The sequence below is a fragment of the Labrus bergylta genome, chromosome 17 (assembly GCF_963930695.1).
Source record: "Labrus bergylta chromosome 17, fLabBer1.1, whole genome shotgun sequence".
NCBI lineage: Eukaryota > Metazoa > Chordata > Actinopteri > Labriformes > Labridae > Labrus > Labrus bergylta.
In genome coordinates this window covers 26,314,530-26,338,275 of record NC_089211.1, presented here as the reverse complement: position 1 = coordinate 26,338,275, position 23,746 = coordinate 26,314,530, and the positions used below count along the sequence as shown (strand labels likewise).

The window sequence follows — 23,746 nt, the reverse complement described above, 5'->3', positions numbered from 1 at the left end:
TGAATGTATGTTTAAAGATGTTTAAAATCACAGTAGGCATGAAATAAGAATCACAAAGTCATAAAGAGTCATTTTAAACACATTTATTACCTCCAATCTTTTCTTAATTATTTGACACTTAATGATTTCAGTCACGTTCATACATTCACACGTTACAGAGGACAGTGGTTCACAAAGAGGAGTGCGTCTGCTCTGTCTGACTCAGTGGTCGTCTGAGGAGGTTTATGATCCTGAATGCACATAAGTTAATCAGATGAAGAAATGTTTCCCCCCCTTACAAAAAAGGCACTTTGGTCTTAAAGTCCACCTGGCAGTCAGTAGACCTTCACGTTCTCTTGTAACTGTCTAATACTGCTCCTGGAGAAAACACTGTGCAGAATCGTTGTGTACTAACCCTAACTAGCACCTAACCCTGTGCTATCAGAACAAAAGAAACACAAAACTGCTTTAATGGAGGAAGTGGGCTTGGCATGTCTTTATACAAAAAAAGTGGTTCTTAGTTTTGGAGCGTCTTTATTGGCTCCGCATGACGGGACAGGAAGTCTCAACGCCGAGAGCCTGGACAGAAAAACACGTTCAAAACAAAACGTGATTCTTCTTCAGGTAAGGGTTTCATAAACTCTACAGTACGTTAAAATGTGGAAGCACAATAAGGGGAGGAGCACCGTGTCACAGTGTTTCAGTTCAACAAAAACATGTTGATGAGTCCACACGCCAGCTGTGTGTGTGTGTTAATGTGTGTGTCAGTCCGTGTCGTCTTGCAGTAGAGGGTCTTGGTCTTCGGGTGTAGTGCTCCTGTTTCCAGCGGGTGCAGCATCACCGTCTCTTTTACTTCTCTGTGTCGGGAAAGAAATTAAGAAAAAAAGCAGAATTAGAAGAATTCAGAGAATAAAAATAAAAATAAAAAACTTTGGATGAACTTAAAAACAAAATTTCAGATTGTTTTTGATGTCAGGCCTCGGGGGTGAGAGAGTGAGGGACCGCCGGCCTCCACGACTACATCGAGTGCACGAAATAACCGAATGGAAAAGGAAAGCTCCTTAATATGTAAAACATCATCCTCTTCTTCAGAGGAGTCCAAACAAACGGACTCTTCCACATTGTGGTGTCACATATTTCTTTCATTTCTTGTCACTGTGATGGGACCACCACTCACATGTATGTGTTTCCTTGAAGTTCACTGCAAAGCTTGAAACACACATGTACTGTTAACTCACACGTTTGTGTATATGCCTTTGTGTGTGTGTGCACCCACCTGAATTATTCATGAAACATTTCTCCTTTTTTTCGTGGTCATATGAGTCTTTAAGCTCTTTTTCAGAGGCCTAAGAGATGACAAAATTGTCTCACACATCAGCCAATCAGGAAATACACATAAATAATTTGCAGAGGGTTAGATTGAGGCTGTGACACAGGTGAAAGCAGTACCTGGTCCGGGGGGTTATTTGAGTCTGTGGAGGTGACAGAGTTGCTAGAATTCATGCAGGGATTCTCTTTGCTGGTGGTGATCAAACCGACTAAACTGTTAAGTTAGAGGACATGCGATTGTATTAATTCAGAGTCTTTTCAACAAAATCAGATAGAGTTAATTGTGAGGGCATTGGGCTTGTTTGCCTCCAGGCTGATTATTATGCAATCAATCGAGACAGGACAGAAATGAGAAGCTGAAATCTGTAAAGAATTAAGAATCGATACTTGTAATCAAAGATAAACTAATTTGTTTCTGCTGCATCCTGAAGTTTAAGGCGTAAATATTCACAGATAATCTCCTCGCTCCTTCAATCAGACGGTTCAAAATCATATGATTTAGAATTTGACGAATGATTTGGATGATTTAAAAACTAAACGGTTGACGTTTTACAAACCCCAGGGTTGCACACCACTGTGGAGATTTTTGCAGATTCTCTCTGAGACTTCTGCAAAAATAAAAAAATACTTTTAAATGATGATATAAAACCTTAACCCTTTGACGGACAGTTCACCTCATACCTCCCTATACGGGCGGCTGACACAACCATAAAAACACTTCAGCAGAGTTGTGATAGCGAGATTTGATCACTCTCTGATTAACTTTAAGAGGTCGGTTTATGACTTTATATGACAGCAAATGTTCCATAACCTCCTCACAACACACTCAAAGTAACCTATGATTTGGGTTAAAAAGACATGCTAATAGATTTAAGTTGTTACGAGAAGAGTTTGTAAGAACCAAAATAAAGAGCATAGTTTAGGAAGTTGCTATCCTAGCTTAGCATAACTACTGCAATGTGGGGGAAAGAGCTAGCCCTGCTCCAACCTTATAAAGCTCACCTATTAACACTTTAAATCTTGTGTATTTAACACTAACGAGGATACAGTGGCTAAACTAGCTGTTTATGTAATATATGAAACTACAACTAGGAGGTAGCTAGCTTAGCTTAGCATAAAGACAGGAAAAAGTAAGCCCCTCTGCGTCTAAACGTAACAAAACTTAATCTGTAATATATTGTTTGTTACATCTCATTAATGTCAGATTTAGAAAAATGCTATGGATTTACCTTTTCATGAAACCTGAATGCTAAGCTAAGCTAACCCTCTACTAGCAGTAGTCACATATGCAGTAAAGCCATTCAATTGAAATATTTTGATTTTAAGCCAAGTTAAATGACTGGAACATCTATCATTTCTATGAGCAAATGTGGAGCTGGAATGAGAGGGCTGTTAGCTTAGCTTAGCATAAAAAGTTGATGCAAAGCTAACAGTGAGCATAGCTCTTATTGTAGTACTTGAAGTCTTTATGCTAAGCTAAGCCAAAGTGTTAATTTAGTTTAAGTTAAGTGTAGTCTGAAACTATTCAACTCTCTACATGAATAAACTAATAAGACTGATACCGTTGTCATGTTTGTATGCTAAATTTGAAGCAAGATGAAAAAGGCTGTTAGCTTAGCATGAATTTGTTGCAAGTGAAACAGCGATTACAGCTCTGATCTTAACACTTACAACAAGGAAGTAAAGATGTTAGAGACAGTTTTTTTAAGCTAGCAACCTAATGCAAAGTTAAGCTAACTGTAGCTCCTATCTAGCTTGTATAAAGTACTTTAAGAGTGAAATTATTAACAGGAAGATGTGATGATTGGTAGCTTTAACTGTTCAGCAAATAATATTTGGATTATAAATTAGAGAACTAGCAAAACACATTTTTTTGTTTGCATCCAGCTTCCAGTTTTTCTGCTAAGCTAAGCTAACGGCTTCTTTTTTTAAAGTAGAATCGATCTTTTCATCCATTTCTCAGTGTAAACTGTTCCTTAATCAAACTCTTAATACTTGTGATGTTTTATCACATCTTCCTGTTCAGCAAAGGGATGTAAAGATTGTATCTTCTCTTTCAGGTGTGTTAGGGACCTTTATAGTGTTTATACTGTCCCTGTGACATTTGTGTTCATTCATCTGATAAGACAATACAAACACATACATTCACTGCTGAATGTGTACGCGAGAGTCAGTGACACATGAGGACAAACTTCTGCTGACTAACCCCGAACATATCGGCTTGTCCCCAAACCAGAGGTCAGGAAGGTGAAAAACACTTTAAGGACAACACAAGACCTTCTGCCTTATCCTCCGCTAACTGCGCCTTTAAAGATAATATTCTAAATGTTGACATCGATGTATGGAGATAAGCTGGAAATATGTGCAGCTGTTGGTCATTTAACAGGTAAGTTTAAATGGCAAGCAGGACAATGTTCAAACTGCATTTTGTTTAGTGTTGAAAAACATTCCTGCTACTGCAAAAAACAGTGTTAATGAACACAGGCCCTCACTGTGAAATGTTTCCCCTCTTCCCCCCACCTGTTTGAAGTAAAGGTTGCATTATGCTTTACAGAAAAAGACGACACATATATAATCTAAATCCCATCCTGTATATGAATCAGAGTGTGTTGAGTACGGCCTCTCCTGCCCCTTCTTCCTGTTCACAGAAGAACATTCATGCACCATGCTGCATGCAGTTAAAGAAAGAGGTCATGTGCCTTCATGCTAGGCGGCGGCTTTACCTTCACTTTGTGATACACCAGGGAGGCGATGAGTATTGTCGCCAGGCCGAGGGCGATGAATCCGTACTGCATGTACTCCATAACAGCGGGAAGAATGACCAGGTTTGTGTGGAACGTGGTGAGGATGGGGCCGTCTATATAACCGCTCTGAGGAGGGGGAAAATGACACAAAATTAAAGTAGACATTCTTCTACAGCAACATTATTATGACGATGGAGCAGCTCTACTTTAAGTCTGTATTTTATTTTGAAGCTGCTGACTCTACCTTTAAAGTCTTAATATGTGATTTTTCACACTTAAATATAATATAAATCAAGTATATCCTCTGAAAATAACTCTGTGAGTCATGACTGTCTACAATGGGTGTAACACCCGAGTCCCACTGTCTGTGATGTTTTCAGAGTTTTCAGAGTCCTATCTTCACTTTGTTTACATCGCCTGGACGGCCGGCTGACTCCTCCCCTCGTGTATAAAAGTTGTTTAATTGAGGGACTAGAGAAAAGAAGAATAACATACTGTACTCACTGCTTAACTGTGTTTCTAGATCACGCTCATTTCAGGTAAATTTACATGCAGTGTGAAGATACCAGCATAATAAAGATCACTAGCATTAGCATGCTAACACAACAATGCAGTTCAAGTTGTTTTGGTTTCATGCAGGTGCTCAAGGGCGACATCTGCTGGATCAAAAAAAATCACATATAAAGCCTTTAAATGTGCAAAACTCATAATTGGCTTTTTAAAAGTTTAACACTTGGAAACAGATTTTGAGTCATGATTGAAGATCACTGAACATTTTTTCTTTTTTGCAAACTGGCAGCTCTTATACAAACAGAAACATTGGGAAATCTTGCAACAAAAAAAAAAAAGAAAGCTGGCTCCAAACATCACCATACAGCATGGAACACAATGATCACACACACTGGTGTCTATATCAGAATCTTACCTCCTCAAACCAGATCATTGGCATCACCACCTCAGAAATCTTGCCAGTTTCTCTGCAAGAACACAAAACAGTTAATGTCAAAATCCAGGGCTGCAGAGTGCACGGTGAGAAAAAAAAAACAGGAAATCTCTAAAAGCATGCACAATGGATACATCTTAAAACATCTAAACAAACAAGAATTGTTTAGGGAAAACCTCCTTACGTGATGGCCGACACCTTCTTCATGTAGAGGTTGAGCTGCAGGCGGATGGAGACGTTCAGAGGGACACCTGTTTCCTGGGAAAAGACATCAAGAAATATTAAAAGGAGGCATAAAAAATAAAAGAAAACTCACCAAAGCCCACTTTTCAAAATAAAAGAGAATCAAACAAGAGTGCTGGAAAAAAGTAAATCTCTACTCAGCTATTAAGAAAACATTCCCATGAAAGACAGCACAGTAAACAAAAGAAAGAAATCCTTAATGGTGCTCCATTCGTTGGTCGCCTTTTTAATCCGTTTTAGAAGACTACGATCCAGTTTAACCATCCAATAAGTCGCCCAAGGACTCCCCATTCAAGTCGGCTTGGCAGGGAAATGTGGACTCTCCCTAAAGAAACATTCATGCACAGTTTTGACTTCGTCTGCGGAAGTTGAAGGACACTGTATTTCAACTTGATGGGCGTAAAACTATTCTCTCAGCACTCTCCATGATCTTTATCCAAACTAAACAAAGTTCTTCTGGTGAGAACTCAAGTCCCAAGGACCCAAGTCCGACATGCGTACATTTTGCAGCTTAAAAGTAAAACAAGCAGTTTTTAAAATGTCTGGACAAAGAACCGGACCATCAGCACAAAGCTGCATCTTCAGGGCAGTGGGAACCGGACACGATCCAGTCATGACTTGAATCTACAGGAAATTTAAAAAGCTGCATCCCAATTGCACTGTATGTTTTGAACTTGCTTTAATAAAAATATGTTGAAAAAAAAAAAACAACATGACATGGCTGTGTGGGTACTGCAGGTGGGCCGCGAAAAGCCCTCCACCAAGTTTAAAAATAAAAGAAATATCACAATAATGATGATTCACCATGAGTCAACCCTTTAAGTGATTAGTAAGGCCTGTCATGACTATTTATGGACATAATGTTTTGTAAACATTGGTGTCCATCTTGCCATAATATCATGTTGTCATGTCCAATAATTTACCCTGACTGAAAGGGATAGCTGTAGTCAAAACTTTTATTTTATAACGGGCCCCGGAGTCATTTTGTATTTCAAAGTGGGCTGCGGCAGTTTTAAATTTGGGAAAAGCTGCTCTACAGTAACAACAAAGAGGACGATTCAAGGAGACACAACAGAGACTGTTAAAGCTGATATGTGATGAGGAACTCTGAAATATAGACTTAGGAGTACATTCTATGAAGAAGTCACAGGTTTGATTAGCATTAGCCACAGAGAAGTGAACTATCTTCGTGCCAGATTCCCAACCTTTGAATCACTCAAAGGACTCAAGCGCCCAGAGAACCAATCTTGAAACTTCTTGAGCAGACCCCGAGCAGGAGCTTTGGTACCTGAAACCCTGGACCCAACAGCTTGGGGCCCCCCAACAGTTAGTCAATGAAACACCCCAAAAAAAACAGAAGAGGAATTATCTGTCGATAGGAGAGAAAACAGGAACAGGAAAAAAAGAGGAAGAGGGGTTAGCGTCTGGACACTGGCAGACAAAATGGGGTTAAATGCGGGTGGTGGGGCCCCCAATTATTTCCTGCCTGGGGCCCAAACAGACTCTAGAAGCGCCACTGCGTATTTGAAATATGCCGGGTTAAAAAGTTTTGCAACTGCCCAACCAACAGCTGCACAAACAGGCAGCAAGGGCTCCAACGTATTTCAAGTTAAGAATAAACCTCGGAGTGTACCGGAGTGTACGACTAACGGACTCTGATTGTTATTCTAAGTGTCTGACAACATCACAGACTGGATCCCCCTACAGAAATACATCCCCCTTACAGCCACAGGAGCAAATCCCAAACTTGATGTTCCTCTTTAGACCCCCAACTGTGTTACAACAGGGTCAGGGTAAAGAAAAAAAACAGCAGAATTAACCCTTTAGTGTATTTCCCTTACAGGCAGTTTCCTCCTGCATGTCTGTACTAAATGTTCAAGTGGATTGTACAAACGCCCCCCCTCCGCCCTCCAAAAGCCCCTTTTCCCCTTCTAATTAAATCCCAATGATAATCACCAGCGCTTCCCGCTCATGTTTCCTTATGCAACCACCACTGACATTGTCCGTACAAATCATTCCATGCTGGATCATTTTGATTTGAGCCGGCTGGGAAGAATGAATGAATCATTGTTAAATGTTCTGAAAGTTACCCGACCCCCAGCGCGGAAAATAAAAAGTTGTTGGCTTTATATAAATTTGACAGTACCAAAAAAAGTTGTGTCATTTTTAAAAAGTGGTTTAAATCTGGAAAAGGAACGAGCTGTCCGTACTTAGTATGACAGCGTGGAGTAGAGTGTTAAATAATGGGTAAGTGGGTTTCCTCTCTGAAGGACTGCAGGTCTGATAAAACCATGAAACACATTTCAGAGCTCATGTCTTGACATTTGATTTAAACATGGACTAAAGTCTAAAGACTAAAAAGGGAAGACACTTTAACTGAAGAGATGCTGGAGGAGATGATCCATGACAGACATGATTCCCCTTCATGTTTTTAAGTTTTTCTTCACCTGCTGGTTCCTTAAAGATTCATCGCTGCCCTCGAGCATTCCCATTTAGAAAAAGTTGGATCTGGGACAATAAGTATTAAGATTATATTTGTTGCCATTTCTTGCTCTATAACATATATTACATAGATTCCCTCCATTTCAGCCTCTACATCCCTTTCATTTAGCAGCATCAGATTCCAAATACAGGACTTGTACTTTGCAAGATGGCCGACGATAATCAGCTAACATTACAGGACTGAACCAATTCTACAATTCATTTAGCAGATGCTTTTATCCAACTCTAACCAACATAACCTTTAGCCTGTACCACCAATGTGTTTCCACAGCGTAACATTTTCTTTTCTAGCTTACCATCTTCTTGGAAACCAACTTTTGTTCAGAGGTCATTGAACCAGAGACACCAGGAATCTGCTCAAGTGTAAAGACGTCACGCCCAAATTAGCTCCAAGGTTTTTTGTATCCATAAAATCTAACGCCACTTAAATAAAGGAATCTAATTTCCTGTAATCCACTGAGCACTTGACGTTGTTTTCTTGGAAAGCGATGTAATGGGAGGCGAAAATGATTTAGTTATCAAACCTTATTTTTTTATTGGAGCTATATAAAGTAAATGACCCAAGCTGACATAAATTATGGCAAATTATCCCAATTTCCAATTACCTTATCAGCACGCAGGTAACAGCCAAATGCACTGCTGAGCCGATTTACACAAGCAGAGTTGCATAAGGAGCGAGATGAATCATGGGAGTGTAGCTTATCACCCTTTACTGCGACGTAATTATAATCAGAACATGTTTACTGTTTTATTGCATGGGTCGGCAAAAAAATCTGATACCATCCAGTTCATCCAGGGAATTTTCCTTTGACTTCAATGTCACACATAATGACTTCAAACAGTGAAGCTAAGCTATCAGCAAGTAAACACAAACATGTAGTAACATGTCAGCTCGACATAATGATAACTGAAAGTCTGCTTAATGATTGACAGCTTTTCTACACTTTATTTTTCCAAAGAATCAAGACGTCCTTACATAACGACTACAGTCCACATCACCACTATGCAGACGACACTCTGATTTACTGATCGATTACACTCTCTAAAGCCGTGTTCACACATGCACTGAAAATATCTAGATCACTTCAGGAGGACTGCTCCTGAGATTCTCCTGATCTGGTTGTTCACACATTCACCTCACAGGGGTAGACTTTCCCTGTCAGACAGGAGGAGGGGGCGGAGTCTCCCGAGGTAAAAAAAACAAAAACGGATGCAGAACAGAGTCCTCTACACGATGCTATAATGAGAATATGTTTCTTTGTATCAACGCTGCGTGCAGTTGAAGAGAATCTCAATGTGATCTAAAGAGAGGAGAAGAACATCCTGGAGAACAGGAAACATGCAGCAGCAGGTTGATTAGAGCACGGAGATGGTAGAGGTGGCGTGCAGACAGTCTATGGTCGTTCAGCGATCACAGGTGATTAAAGGTCACCACCCCCTCCCACTGGCCCCTCCCACTGACCCCTCCCACTGGCTCCTCCCACTGGCTCCAGGTGAATTCTCCTGATTATATCCTGCTGCGTATTCACATCAGCTCACTCTGACTTTCTGCAGAATAAACACGAGGAGGCTGGAGGAGGAACCACACAGCGAGCAGGACTCGAGCTTCTCCCCTCGTCGCAGACAGTCAGGACTTTCATCTCTTACACGAGTTCTGAGATGATTGTAAAACAATCTTTTCTATCAGTCCCGGGTTAAACTTGTTTAGATAGAAAACGACCCTTGGCACACCTTCGAGCTTGGAGATTACTCTGACAAAAACTTTTCAAAAAAGATAAAAAACCTGCACTTGACCATGAGACAAAAGACAAAGTTTGAAAGTCTGTGATATGTAATCAGTCCATAAAGATGACTGGAACAGGGCTCAAGGTACATTCTGGATCCACTCTGTAAATCATCCTGTGTGTGTGTGTGTGTGTGTGTGTGTGTGTGTGTGTGTGTGTGCGCGCGCTCACTGGGTGAATGTCGATGAAGAGGCCGTGCTTATCCTCACTTGGACTCAGGCCGTTCACGTAGTCCAGCAGGACCGGATCAGCGTTGAAGAAGTGAGGATGAGAGATGAAGACCGGAGAGTCTGGGAGAAACAGGAAGAGGAAACATTAATTTATTATCTCGATGCTCTGCATATTAACTCAAAAACTTTTATTGAAGTACAGGAAGCAAGTGTGCAGAAAGGTGAGGGACAAGCTTCGTACGTCCAGTTCTCCACAGCCTAAAGGTGTTTAAAGGATTATCTTATCGTAGCAATTTCCTTATCTGCTAAGTGACAACATGTGCTACAAAGTCTAAACATACAACAAACATGCATGACCTGACCACCATTGTTTTTTTAAAATCTTAAAAAAGATTTATTTTTGGGCTTTTCGTGCCTTTAATGCAGAGAGAGGACAGTGGATAGAGTCAGAAACCAGAGAGAGAGAGAGGACAGTGGATAGAGTCTGAAACCAGAGAGAGAGAGGACAGTGGATAGAGTCAGAAACCAGAGAGAGAGAGAGGACAGTGGATAGAGTCAGAAACCAGAGAGAGAGAGAGGACAGTGGATAGAGTCAGAAACCAGGGAGAGAGAGAGGACAGTGGATAGAGTCTGAAACCAGAGAGAGAGAGGACAGTGGATAGAGTCAGAAACCAGGGAGAGAGAGGACAGTGGATAGAGTCTGAAACCAGAGAGAGAGAGAGGACAGTGGATAGAGTCTGAAACCAGAGAGAGAGAGGACAGTGGATAGAGTCAGAAACCAGGGAGAGAGAGGACAGTGGATAGAGTCTGAAACCAGAGAGAGAGAGGACAGTGGATAGAGTCAGAAACCAGAGAGAGAGAGAGGACAGTGGATAGAGTCTGAAACCAGAGAGAGAGAGGACAGTGGATAGAGTCAGAAACCAGAGAGAGAGAGAGGACAGTGGATAGAGTCTGAAACCAGAGAGAGAGAGAGGACAGTGGATAGAGTCTGAAACCAGGGAGAGAGAGAGGACAGTGGATAGAGTCAGAAACCAGAGAGAGAGAGAGGACAGTGGATAGAGTCTGAAACCAGAGAGAGAGAGAGGACAGTGGATAGAGTCTGAAACCAGAGAGAGAGAGAGGACAGTGGATAGAGTCTGAAACCAGAGAGAGAGAGAGGACAGTGGATAGAGTCTGAAACCAGAGAGAGAGAGAGGACAGTGGATAGAGTCAGAAACCAGAGAGAGAGAGGACAGTGGATAGAGTCAGAAACCAGAGAGAGAGAGAGGACAGTGGATAGAGTCTGAAACCAGAGAGAGAGAGAGAGGACAGTGGATAGAGTCTGAAACCAGAGAGAGAGAGAGGACAGTGGATAGAGTCAGAAACCAGAGAGAGAGAGAGAGGACAGTGGATAGAGTCAGAAACCAGAGAGAGAGAGAGGACAGTGGATAGAGTCTGAAACCAGAGAGAGAGAGGACAGTGGATAGAGTCAGAAACCAGAGAGAGAGAGGACAGTGGATAGAGTCAGAAACCAGAGAGAGAGAGAGGACAGTGGATAGAGTCTGAAACCAGAGAGAGAGAGGACAGTGGATAGAGTCAGAAACCAGAGAGAGAGAGAGGACAGTGGATAGAGTCAGAAACCAGAGAGAGAGAGAGGACAGTGGATAGAGTCAGAAACCAGAGAGAGAGAGAGGACAGTGGATAGAGTCGGATACCAGGGAGAGAGAGCGGGGAATGACATGCGGAAAGGGGCCACGGGTGGAAGCGAACCCGGGCCTACCGCTCGAGACGAGAGTCTCAACACATGGGACGCGCGCCCTAACCACCACGCCACCAGCGCGCCCCCACCATTGTTTTTTATCTAACCTGGGACCCCTTTATTGATCGGTCACCCTCAAGGATTTGGCTTGTTTAAAGGCTTTATATGTGATTTTTTGATCCAGCAGATGTCGCCCTTGAGCACCAGCATGAAGCCAAAACAACTCGCGCTGCATTGTTGTGTTAGCATGCTAATGCTAACGATCTTTATTATGCTGGTATCTTCACACTGCATGTAAATTTACCTGAAATGAGCGTGATCTAGAAACACAGTTAAGCAGTGAGTACAGTATGTTATTCTTCTTTTCTCTAGTCCCTCAATTAAACAACTTTTATACACGAGGGGAGGAGTCAGCCGGCCGTCCGGGCGATGTAAACAAACTGAAGATAGGACTCTGAAAACTCTGAAAACATCACAGACAGTGGGACTCGGGTGTTACACCCATTGTAGACAGTCATGACTCACAGAGTTATTTTCAGAGGATATACTTGATTTATATTATATTTAAAGGTGAAATATATATATATATATATATATATATATATAGATAGATAGATAGATAGATAGATAGATAGATAGATAGATAGAGAGAGAGAGAGAGAGAGAGAGACAGAGAGAGAGAGAGAGAGAGAGAGAGAGAGACAGAGAGAGAGAGAGAGACAGAGAGAGAGAGAGAGAGAGAGAGAGAGAGAGACAGAGAGAGAGAGAGAGAGAGAGAGAGAGCCTTTAATCGCTGCTGGCTGAAGAAGCAATCTGCTGGAGCAATTCTGAAACTTTTTGTGCCCGTTATAAATTCAGTATCGGTTAAACAGAGTCGGGTTCTCTGGCACAACTTAACCAACTATCAAGGTGCATGAAGTGTTTCAAAAAGCTCAAGACCGACACGTTTTGGCTTCCTGATACTAAAGATGATTTTTTATCCTAAAAGTCTCCAGGGCTCAGGTGAAGCTTTTTACTCACTGTGGCGGCAGCTGCTGACGTTCAGCAGACCGGACTGCCTGCAGGGACAAAAGCCTTCATTGGGAGCGTAATCGGTCCCGTTTGCAAACAAGGTCTTGGGTGCGACATATCGATACAGAGGGATCCCCTTCATCTCGCCCGGGCGCTGGTAGACGAGCTCCATAGATCTAGAATAGAAAGGAGGAGTTGTTGACTAAATGAATGAATGAAACCTTTTTTGTCCCTCTGGGAATTGGTCTTGCACCGAGAGCATAAAACACAATACAGACAGACAATACGGACAGCACATAAAAAACATTAAAGCATCACATGACTAAAACGAGGGATTTCAGTAGCAAGTGAAATAAAGTGCAAAGTGGCGAGTTCATCCTGTATGATCAGAGCTTATTAAGCAGCTGATTACTGCGCGGTACAAACGATGTGATGCCTCATCCTGGTCCTTCTGTACCTGCATCCTGAAGTCAGGAGTTCACACTCTGACTAAAAGAGGGAGGGGGGGGGGGGGTGCAGAGGGTCAGCTGTGACCTTGTTGGCTAAATTCAGTGTGTAATGTCAGGTCAGAAATGCTCCACATTTGCTTCCCGGTTATCTCGCTGCCTAGTTAACAACCAGTTTGTTCTTATTTATGTACAATGGAACAAATTGGTCCACGATTGAGACCACAGCAAACTAACTATAGGTGTGAAAACGCCCCCCAGACTTCCCACTTTGGGAAATGGGAACCGTCCATTATGCCCCATTAGTTCCTGCTTGTGATGTAAATCTGACAAAACAAAAGTAACCATTCCTCATTACGGTCTCACCTGCAGGCGTCAGGGCTGTAGAAAGGTAGAGTGCTCTCCTTGGTCATGAAGGGAGGCCACATCTGTCCAGCTGTGCCGTTGATCATGTTACACTGAGGTGTCTTCCAGTAGGGCAGCTGTGAACGCAGGTGACAAGTCAAGGTGAGCGTGAAAACAAACAGAAGAGCATTAAAAAGTGCCCGCAGGCAGGTGTCTTGCTGACGTGTGTCACCTTGGTCAGGCCGTTCCACGAGTCGACTTTGTGGACTTTCCCGATGTCGTCTTTTCCCGTGTTGATGGTGAACAGGCCGGTGTTGGAGTTGTTGAACTAAAAGGAAGAAACAGCTGGTGGTTAAACAAACAAAGGGTAAATCAAAATGAACTTCCAAACTCCATGTGAGCTGCAGAGTCCCTCTGCACCTTTAAGAAAAAGCTAAAGACCCAGCTCTTTCATGAATACCTACTAACTTAATGATGATGGTCTCCATATTATTGATGATGATGATGGTAATGACGATGGTTTTTGTTTGATAACGACGACTTATAAGATGGTTTCTATACTGATTAGAGCTCTCAAGAACTGCCCTCAATGTTGTGCTTTGCCTCTGGTCACTTCCTGTCAGCACCTGTGTGACCAATCAGACTCAAAGCTGATCGTTTGCTCTTACTCACATTGTTCCCTTTTTTCTAGATCCTTGCTTGTGTTGTTCTTACTCTCTGATGTACGTTGCTTTGGATAAAAGAGTCTGCTAAGTGAATTGTAGAATTGTGAGCTCAACAGTAAAAAAAACACTCACATCAGCGAAGAGGCCGAACTTCCCCGAGGACGGCAGCATGCCCGGCAGGTATTTGTTGAGGAAATCGACCAGCCCGCTGTCGTAGCCCCACATCAGCTCCCCGACGGTCTTGGTCAGGAAGGGCCCCTCTTTAAAGGTCTTGAAGGTGGCGCTGATCATCAAACGCACGGCGAACGGCATGTTTTCCATCATCACAGCGGCGCCCTGCAAGACACGAGCAGGTTTGTGAATGAACGATGACAAGTTCATAAGAAACGGAGAGTGTGAGCGCGTCGAGGGGAAACATCGTGTCTTACCAGGACCAACATGTTGGGGATGGTGACGACGTCGGACTCGCTCCCTACAGACATGGTCGGCTCGAAGAAGTACCGCCTGTACTCCCTGTAGGACACCGTGTTGTTGGGGTGGAACGTGATGTTGTCTTTCTGGATGCGCTTTCTGGAGAAAGGAAAACAAATAAACATAACAACACGTTTAGAAGAATATATAGAAGATAGAAGGGTTCGCTCAAGCAGGCGAGGAACTGCGTCCAGGGTAGGTCAGAATATTGGAAAAAAAACATAGACGTGAGTGCTGCACTGGGTCGAAAAAAAAAAAAAAAAAAAAAAAAATAGAAAAATCAGAAAAGGTCAGAAATTGTTGGATTTGAAGATTGACTAAAAGTATGGCGGCCCTCGAGACGTTTACCAGGCGACAATAAACACGCTGTTGTAGGCTCCTTATATGGTGTTTGAAATTGGCTAAAAACTGGAGTCTGAAAAGATCACATAGTCGATCTGAAATCCCCGTTTGCTTATGATCTTGAATCTGGCATTTTTGACGCTGCCATTTTGGTCATTTTAAGCCACTTTCATTACGACGAGAGGGTGGAGCAACTCGCAACCCCCCTCCAAGCGTCTCGCGATACCCCCAGGGGGTCCTGACCCTCACTTTGGGAACCACTGGTCTAGAGGACAGGTGGTGGAGTCCAGCATTAGCTCGGAGACTTCCTCATCTTCGGTCTAAGGGGGGAGTGAGGGGGAGCGAGGAGGAGACTCAGAAAACGGGTTCCTGATGGTTGAATCCTTTTCAGTAAAAAAGGCAAATGTTTTTGATATGTTAGGTGGGGGTTGTTTCATATGGAAGTGACTAGTGATCAGAATTCAAATGATAAAGCTAATTTGAAAATGAAAATGCATTAACAGAAACGCGTTTTAACTTTCAGAATATGGGTGCATTATTTGACGTTTTCGTTTCTGTTAATGCATTTTCATTTTCAAATTAGCATTTTCGTTTGAATTATGATGCAAATTTAGCGGAGCATTTTTTGAAAATGAAAAAGCAAATGTCATTTTCTTCTTCGTTTTAATTTAGTCAAAGAATGTGCATTTTTGAAGTTGAAAACTAAAATGCAAATTAGATCAATTAGTCATAATTTTATTTCGAGTCAAATAATAATACAACCATATTCTGAAAATTAAAAAGCATTTCTGTTAATGCATTTTCATTTTCAAATTATTAGCTTCATCATTTGAATTCTGATCACTAGTCGCTTCCATAGTCTCTATAGTAAATGGACAATGATGAAATCGTGAAACAGACTGTGGATCATCTTAGATTCATTCAGCCGTGGTCAGACAACACAGAAACACAACACACATGGCTGACCCATGCTGACCAAGATCTCACAATCATTGGCAAAGTGGCAAAATCTTCATCTTCACAGTGTTGCTTATATTCTACTAGAAGGTTCATCCTACAAATTCTCGGCTACTTTGGTACATCTCTGTAAGGCTAAAAAAGAAGACATCACCTTGACTCGTAAATGTCAGACACATAAATTTCACTCTTTAGCAAACCTTCTTTTGGCTCCAAACCAAATATAACTCTGCTGCCATGAGATGCCTCACATAGATATGGTTTCACCTGAGAGAAGAGTTACTCTTAGATGGTAGACAGATTTAAAGATATATCCAGAAAATTATCAAGATGAATCAATTCATGAAAATACGTACTAACATGATCTGAGCAGAGTGGAGGAGGAGGAGGAGGAGGAGGAGGAGGAGGGTACCTGTTCCACCTCCAAGAGCAGCTGGTGTGACCCTGTCTTCAGTGAGGTTTATGTCCCGACAGATTTGATTGGATCCGTTCTATTCTGAGCAGATTGGCGGTTCCAGAGGCCGAATTTAAACGAAGGCTGTGTCATGATTTGGTCTTGTATTTCAGCGTTTAGGTTTCCATGTTTTAATTCTCCTGGATTAGGCTACAGGTTCCTAGATCAGTCTTTAGTGTTTCCTGTGTTATTTTGTATCCTGGTGTCCCTCTATGTTCTAGTCTGTATTATTGTTACATTCTTTATGTCATTACTGTCCATTTACAACTCTGTTTATGCACATTCACATTTAATCTTTCATATTTAAGACTAGTAATGTTTAGTTAAATCCTGGTTGAATATATTCTCATTCTTAGTTTTGATATTTTTAGTGCTTATTTACTTTGTATTTAATATTATATTGTGTTTAAATTTGCTAATATTGTGTTTTTTTACTCATATTGTGTTTGGACAACCTGCTGCTGTAACGCCACAATTTCCCAGTTTGGGATCAATAAAGTCATTCTATTCTATTCTATTCTATTCTATATTTAGTTCTCTGTGATTTGTGTTCCGTTCATTCATGTATGTATGTCGTATGTGAGTCTGTGTTGGATGTCGGTTGTCTTCTGCTCCAGTGTTTTGACTTTAATCTTTGGTTTAAAGTAAGTTTTGTTTTTAGCCTTTTTTGTTAAAATAAATCTTATTTCGAGTTTCTGCAATTGAGACCATCAATCTGTTCATGACAGGCCGGGGGGAAGAGGCTCTCTGTCAGAGATTGCACCGTCTATGACAGGTGCATCTGTACCCATGAATGACAAGAGATTTGTGTTTATGTGACCATGATGGGTCAACCCGGCAACAAGAGGAAATACAGGCGAGGCAGATGTCGAGGATATCCTGGTTCGGTGGCCTCGCTGGTCTTTACTCATTTTGGTCTTGACGCTTCTCCTTGACCTTATGTGCTTAAAAACCCTGAGTGAACCACAGCTGACCCGGCTTGACTTTACAGCCAGAAATCAACAGAGGGCGTGACCCCACGTCAGCTGACCTCTCCTATCCATGCTCAGAGAATCTCTACCCAAAAGCAGGTTTCACTTTGAATACCTAAACTGACTGGGACCGTCCCAGATGTCATATCAGAGCTCTTTCTGCCTGCCGTTTCAGATTCAGATTCTCTCTTCAGCCTGGATTGTAATAACGCTGGGTGTGACCTCTCCTACTGATGAGCAGATAATGGATCTTTAAGTGATCGGCCCAAACAAAGGCAGAAGACAGACTGAGCATCTGCTAAGTGAACTGTAATTAGCAGAGAGAGAAAGTGTCTCAACCAAGGACACATTGGACATGTGGCTGCAGGAGCTCATCTCTCATCTCATACCTGAGCGAGATTTGCATCAGGGTGTGAATAATAAGATGTTTCTTACCAACAACTCAACCATCTCCCTGCATGTTTATCGGCCATGTTTCAGCGTGATGCGTGACGCATGTTTCAGATTCTGCTGCAGGCTCGTTTCCCTCAAACATGCTGTTCCATAACGAACTGGGTCCACATCTGGTTTCTATAGGAAACTATACCCCCCCGTCAGCCCTCCTCCTTCTTTTCATGTAGGGAAAGTTATGTAATAGAGGTTTGTGATGCAGCCCACTATGTCAGTGGTAAAGAGTTCACTTTGCCATATAGAGACTGACCCACATAAGGGGTACATACTGTTCCTAAAAAGTTAACTCCGCCCCCCTTTCCTCAACAAGTGAGCAGCATCCAGCCCGGTCTGTGCAAAGTGCGAGAGAGGAGCGTTAAGAAACACAAAGACAGAACGAGGCATGTCAGATGCAGATCAAGATTACCGGCTGCAGGACGGAGGAGCTGATGTGCAAATGCAGCGCAGCAAGAAATGCATGAGGGGTTAATGATTCAGGACGAGACGTTTAAGAGGGAATGATCTGGTGTTAATGCAACCTTTTGTTTTTTAGAAAGAGGCGTTTTCCTTCTAATCACAGTCATGATGAGAGACGAGCCAATCTTGATTTAGAATCTGGAGTCCGCCCCGTCTGAGACCTTCAACACTCACCTGTACACATAAGGGCCCCTCTGCTCCACCATGGGCTTCTCTCCGCTCAGGATCTCTTGAGGGTTCAGGACGTTGAAGAAGTAGACGGACATGTAGAACGGCACGGGGACGTCCTTCCACATGGTGTAGGACATCTCGTTTTTGGGGTCGATCACCGTGTTCTGACGAGAGAAGAAGACATCAAGCACACTTTAAAAACCTCCAAAAGAACACAAGTGCACGGAGGAAGTGTGAGAAACTATCAAAACACACACACACAGTACATCATGTTAAGTCACACTAGTGGATTTGATTCAGCACCAGGACTACCTCCATCATACCTACATTTACAAGTTCCTAGCTGTAGCCTGAGGAGTCTTTCTGATTTTTACATTAAATTGTTTTTTCCACTCTTATGAGTAGCTCACTTATATTTCCGAACATGCAGATAGTTCTTAAATATTTATTGTGGCATTTTTACTCTTAATTTACTTTAGTTTCTACAAAAATAAAACGCCAAAAGTTAATCTACATTTACATTAAAGCTGAATAAAAGCAGGAATTTATCCTGCAAACACACAAAACAAGAACATTTATGCATCTTTTATTCATTTTTAAGGCTCTAAATGTTTTGTTTTTTTACACTCTTACATTTCCTAACATGCAGAAAGTTTTTCCTCTTATTTTTCTGTCATTTCTACAAAATAAAACACCAAAAGTTAATCTACATTTACATTAAAGCTGATGAAAAGCAGGAAGTTGTCTTGTAGACACACAAATCAAGAACATTTATGCATCTATTATTCATTTTTAAAGCTCTAAATTTCTTGTTTTCTCCACTCCTGTGAGGAGGTCACTTACATTTCCTAACATGCAGATTGCTCCTTAATACTTCAAACTTCTTGTGGCATTTTTTCCTCTTAATTTTCCGCGCAAACTGTATCGACATACACACATCTATTACTCATTTTTAAGCTCTACATTTCTATTTGTCCCTCTTTGGTGTTTTGGCAGAGCCTCAGAAGTAGGTCATTTCTTTCACAACACTCACTGCTGCACACATCATGTTCCAACAGTCCTGTGCACCTTTAAATGAGCATTAAAATGAGGATGAAATTTACTTTTTGAGCTATTTCTGAGCGTGCACGCGCATTTGAACAGCGATTTACTTTGAACACCTGTGACTCCTCTTCTGTTACTTAAAGGTGTACAATAAATAACCTGACTCAGCAGATGAAGACTCAGGTTTTGGTGATCAGCTGCTTACCTTCACGATCTGGTCGTCGATGATTATCGGACCCACGAAAGTCAGAAGCGTCCCAAAAAACACGGTGAGCACACCTGCGACCATGAACCCCACGGCGACTTTGGCTTTATTGACAACCATTGTTTGTTTGTTGTTGACAGCTTTAACCGGGGTTAGCATGTTAGCTTTGCTGCTAATCAGAGGAAGCAGACTGTAACTCACTACAACAACAACGAGTCAGGTTTAAAGAAACGGACGTAATGAGGTAAAGTCTGCTCTCTCTGCCGGCTTTTAAACACCTCTCATACATATTGTTGACCTGGCTTCTGTTGTCATCGTTTTTATACGCTGCTTGTCACGCCTCCAACTGCGCTGAGGATTCTGGGAGTTGTAGTTCGCGCGCATTCTACACTTACAGACTCCCAGATGACGTCATGTGGTGGAAGAAAGAAGTTTCTCTGCTGAACAAAGCCAGTATCACAGTTATGTAAAATACTGAGCTACAGGTAGGAAAGTACGGAAGAGGATAAGTACGGTGGCTGGGAAGTGCAAAGCAAAATTACAAAGTGTTAAACACTTTTACAAAATGTGAGACAAATTTACATTTTGTAAAACATTTTAACATTTTATGAAACAAAATTACAAAACCAAAAACACTTACCAAGGACAAAACAAATTTACAAGATGTGAAACACTTTTACAATCGCTGTGTCAGAACACTTTTACCAGCCCCCCCCCCCCCCAAACAAATTTACAAGTGTCAGAACACTTTTACCAGCCCCCCCCCCCCAAACAAATTTACAAGTGTCAGAACACTTTTACCAGCCCCCCCCCCCCCCCCCCCAAACAAATTTACAAACGACAGAATCTTGACGGAAAGGGAACGTACCGCGACAAAACAAAACAAACAAAATGACCCCTCCCTCGATCACTTCTGGGTCACGTCTGACATTTGGTACATTCCCATTTTGTCAAGATTCTGTCGTTTGTAAATGTGTTTCTTTTCTTGCTATACGTGTTTTGGTTTTGTAATTTTGTTTTCTAAAAATGTAAAAAGGTTTTTCAAAATGTTAATTTGTCTCACATTTGTAATTTTGCTTTGCACTTCCCAGCCACCGTAGATAAGGGCCAGAAATGAGAAATAAGTCTTCACAGGAGGAAGGTTTATCCCCCATAATGCACTCTGAGAGAAAAGTTGAAATGTAGAGAAAAACATGTTTAAATGTCAAAAGCAAAAATGTCAAGAATAAATTAAAAATTTTGGGGGAAAAAAGTAAAATTTTGAGTTTAGGGGGAAATGTCAAGAAAAAAGTTTAAAATTCAAGGAATGAAATCGACATGTTGAGGAAAAAAAGTCTAAATAAGGAAAAGTGAATGTGTTCAGAATCAAGTTAAAATGTCAAAGGGGAAAAAAAGCAAAAATGATGTGACATATCCAGAATTAAGTCAAAATGTTAAGTAAGGTGTGTCATGGGCCCCCCTTGAAATACGATTGGCCACCCCAAAAAAATCAAAAACTGTGATTGGCTATTTGCCATCTCAGAGACGGGACTTAAGTTTAAACCAAATATTAGCTCCTTTTTTTTGCAAAGGTTGCGAGTATTTGGTGCCAGTTGGCTTCCTGAGCACTGCACAGGTGCCCTTGAGCAAGGCTCCCCCTACACCCTCCCCTCAGACAGGATTAATCAAATACATCTCCTTCTTCTTCTTCTGTTTTCTTCACATATTAATGTAGCTTTTTTTCTTCTGTTTGTCCTTTACATTGTAAATAAAAACCCTTCAAATCTTTTTCATAAGACACTTCGGCCTACATATGAAAGTAACACTCTGTCTTCAGTCAGTGTGTGTTCATTCCATCTCCGCTCAGGTTGTTTTTGCTTCAGTCAGTGTGTGTTCTTCCTCTGCTTTGACCCTCAGGTCGTCGTTTTAGAGCTCCTGTGAGGAAGACTAAAAGACTCCAGGTCTCATTTTTACCAAGTGCAATTAATCTGTTAAACAACAATTAACTATTTGTTGCTCTTTTTGCACTTGAATTGCACTTTGCACTTTAATAACTTGAATGTTCATTCTGGTACGAGCTCTTGACTGATTTTATTGTGCTGTTTTTATTTGGTTTTATATTTTGCTGTGTTGTCTGATTTTTTAAATTTGTTTTGGTTTATGTTTCATGGTGATGTTGTCCTTGTGTTTCTTGTCTTCTGTGTGCTCCTGTTGCAACGCAAATTTCCCCTTGTGGGACAATAAAGAATCTGAATCTGAATCTGAATCTGAATCTGAATCTGGCTCCGCTGCGTCTCAGCTCCGTCAGTCCAGAGTCATCTGCAGCAGATACTCAAGACTTCTATTTCTGCAGGGTGTCCGAGCACGGAGCATCACAGAGCAGAGCGAGCGGGACAGGAAGTCAGACACCTGTTTATTTTCAGAATTAAAATAATCTGTTTTGACGGTTAGGAACAATGACCTTTTGTGTGTTTGTTGTTTTGTTTATAAAGGTTTTATAACTCATACATCATATTATCTCGCGCTGTTGGGAGTGTAATCTGTCCAGAGGGAGCATGGAGCCGCAGCGGAGCGGATAAAACGTATCTGGTGGAAGTTCGGGGTTAGACTGTGCTGGAGTTTGCATTCACATTTTAAATTCTGACTTTGAACATACATCTGAACTTGCCCTCCTCTTGTGTTATAAAGTAGATATGATCGACAAGCTTAGAAAGGGTTAATAAATGATATTTATTATTTAAGTGCGTTTGTGCACACATCACCCCCCCTGCAGAAATCAGAACCCCAGCTGTCAAACAGTGTGACCCGCCCCTGCTTCCAGCTCCTTTATGATAACCTTCAGATTTTAAGCTTCTGGTAAGATCGTGACTGAATTATAACATTTACATGTGCAACAACACTTCTTTTTTTAATTCAAATAAAGGGATTGAGCAGAAGTAGATCCTCACATGAGTTTACTCAAGATAAAAAGAAAAAAAGTGCATTAATGAGCTCAGAGGGCTGAACTATCAACATTTTAATGAGAACAAAATACATTCAGCGCCTTTAAAATCCTCCTGCTGGCATCTATAAAGCCATATCCTCTGTACTTTATGTTGGGAATATGCTGCGGGTGATACATTAACACCAGTAAAGATAGACTATGGATGGCACAGTCCAACATTAAAGCCTCTAAAGAGAACATGAAGCTGCAGCATCAGCGATTTACACTCACACAAAGAAACTGCAGCTACATCTTTAAAATGCAGATTTTTTGAAACATAAAAATATGAATCCTCCTCCTCCTGCAAAGTTTAAATTTTTTAAACATATTTTGCATCCTCTTCAGGTGAACGTGCTTACCTTCACGATCTGGTCCTTCATCACTGCAGGTCCCACAAACAGCAGCACCACTCCAAACACCACCGTCATAGCCCCCGCCACGATAAATCCAATGGCCACTTTGGTTTTACTGATGCGCATGGCTGCAGCTGATGGTCACCACTCCCTGATCACAGAGTTGAACTTGTGGTGTTAAAGGCGGCTCATTCAAGAGGAGGCTGCCAACTCACACGCGTGCTGTCTGTGTTTATACTCTGCAGACCACGCCCCCTCCTCACACAGAGGAAAGAGAAGGGGGGGGGGGGGGGGGTGCGCACGTCTTACTCATGTTCAACCCCCAACCCCAAAGTGCATCAAATTCATTCAGTCACATTTTAGTCAGATGACATTTTGTAAAGTCGCTTCATTTCAAAGAGGAATGCAAAAAAAAAAATCGTTAAATCTTAATGTGAAGGTTATAGTTTTTTATTTTTCTTAAAGCCCTCTCTGAATGCTGAAAACACTTTTTGTTTTCTTTTCAAAAATATTTGTATTAGACTTTTTACTTCTAAACACACATACAGACAATTCAAACACTACAACAGAACAAACAACACACATTGGCCACAAATTACATTTCTTTATAATTTCTTAATATTTATAGACAAAATAGCTATGCCTGTAACCACAAAGTATGGCACGAAGAATGCCATGGCATCCAAGCTTGTGCAGGAAACAGTGTATAATAACCACAGCTGACAGTGAGGCAGCATTCTCTTTTCTTTTACATTGAAAAAATGTTAACATTAAAAGAAATGTCTTTTAAGCAAGATTAAAAAACAACGCATAAAATAAAGGGCCTTTGTCTGTTTTCTGGGCTGTAATCCATCATCAGTCTTTTACCACTATATCTAAGGAAGGGTGTCCAAATTTCCAAAAAAAAACCCTCACCTTTACACTTGAACCTATATGTTAAATACTCCATTGGTATGAGGTCAAAGATTATTTTATGCCATCCTAATACTAAAGGTGGAGTATTGTCAATCC

The 23,746-nt window shown here is 41.4% G+C and overlaps 1 protein-coding gene across 5 annotated transcripts; it reads right to left on the bottom strand.

Annotated features, from left to right (window-relative positions):
• Positions 1 to 68: 68 nt before the first annotated feature.
• scarb1 (scavenger receptor class B, member 1) lies at positions 69 to 22,948 on the bottom strand. Of its 5 annotated transcripts, none has more exons than XM_065965351.1 (14): positions 22,742 to 22,948; positions 18,175 to 18,335; positions 14,328 to 14,469; positions 14,032 to 14,235; positions 13,467 to 13,562; positions 13,256 to 13,371; positions 12,453 to 12,619; positions 9,696 to 9,814; positions 5,180 to 5,253; positions 4,978 to 5,029; positions 4,032 to 4,178; positions 1,866 to 1,916; positions 1,256 to 1,325; positions 69 to 836 (listed from the first exon to the last, which is right to left on the bottom strand). In XM_065965351.1, the coding sequence occupies exons 1-14, from the start codon at positions 22,859 to 22,861 to the stop codon at positions 829 to 831; spliced, it is 1,527 nt and encodes a 508-aa protein (XP_065821423.1). In that variant the 5' UTR covers positions 22,862 to 22,948; the 3' UTR covers positions 69 to 828. The 5 variants fall into 5 exon arrangements, with proteins under 5 accessions (XP_065821423.1, XP_065821421.1, XP_065821425.1 ...); XM_065965349.1 differs by lacking the exon at positions 22,742 to 22,948 and adding an exon at positions 19,421 to 19,727; XM_065965353.1 differs by lacking the exon at positions 1,866 to 1,916.
• Between the last annotated feature and the right edge of the window lie 798 nt (positions 22,949 to 23,746).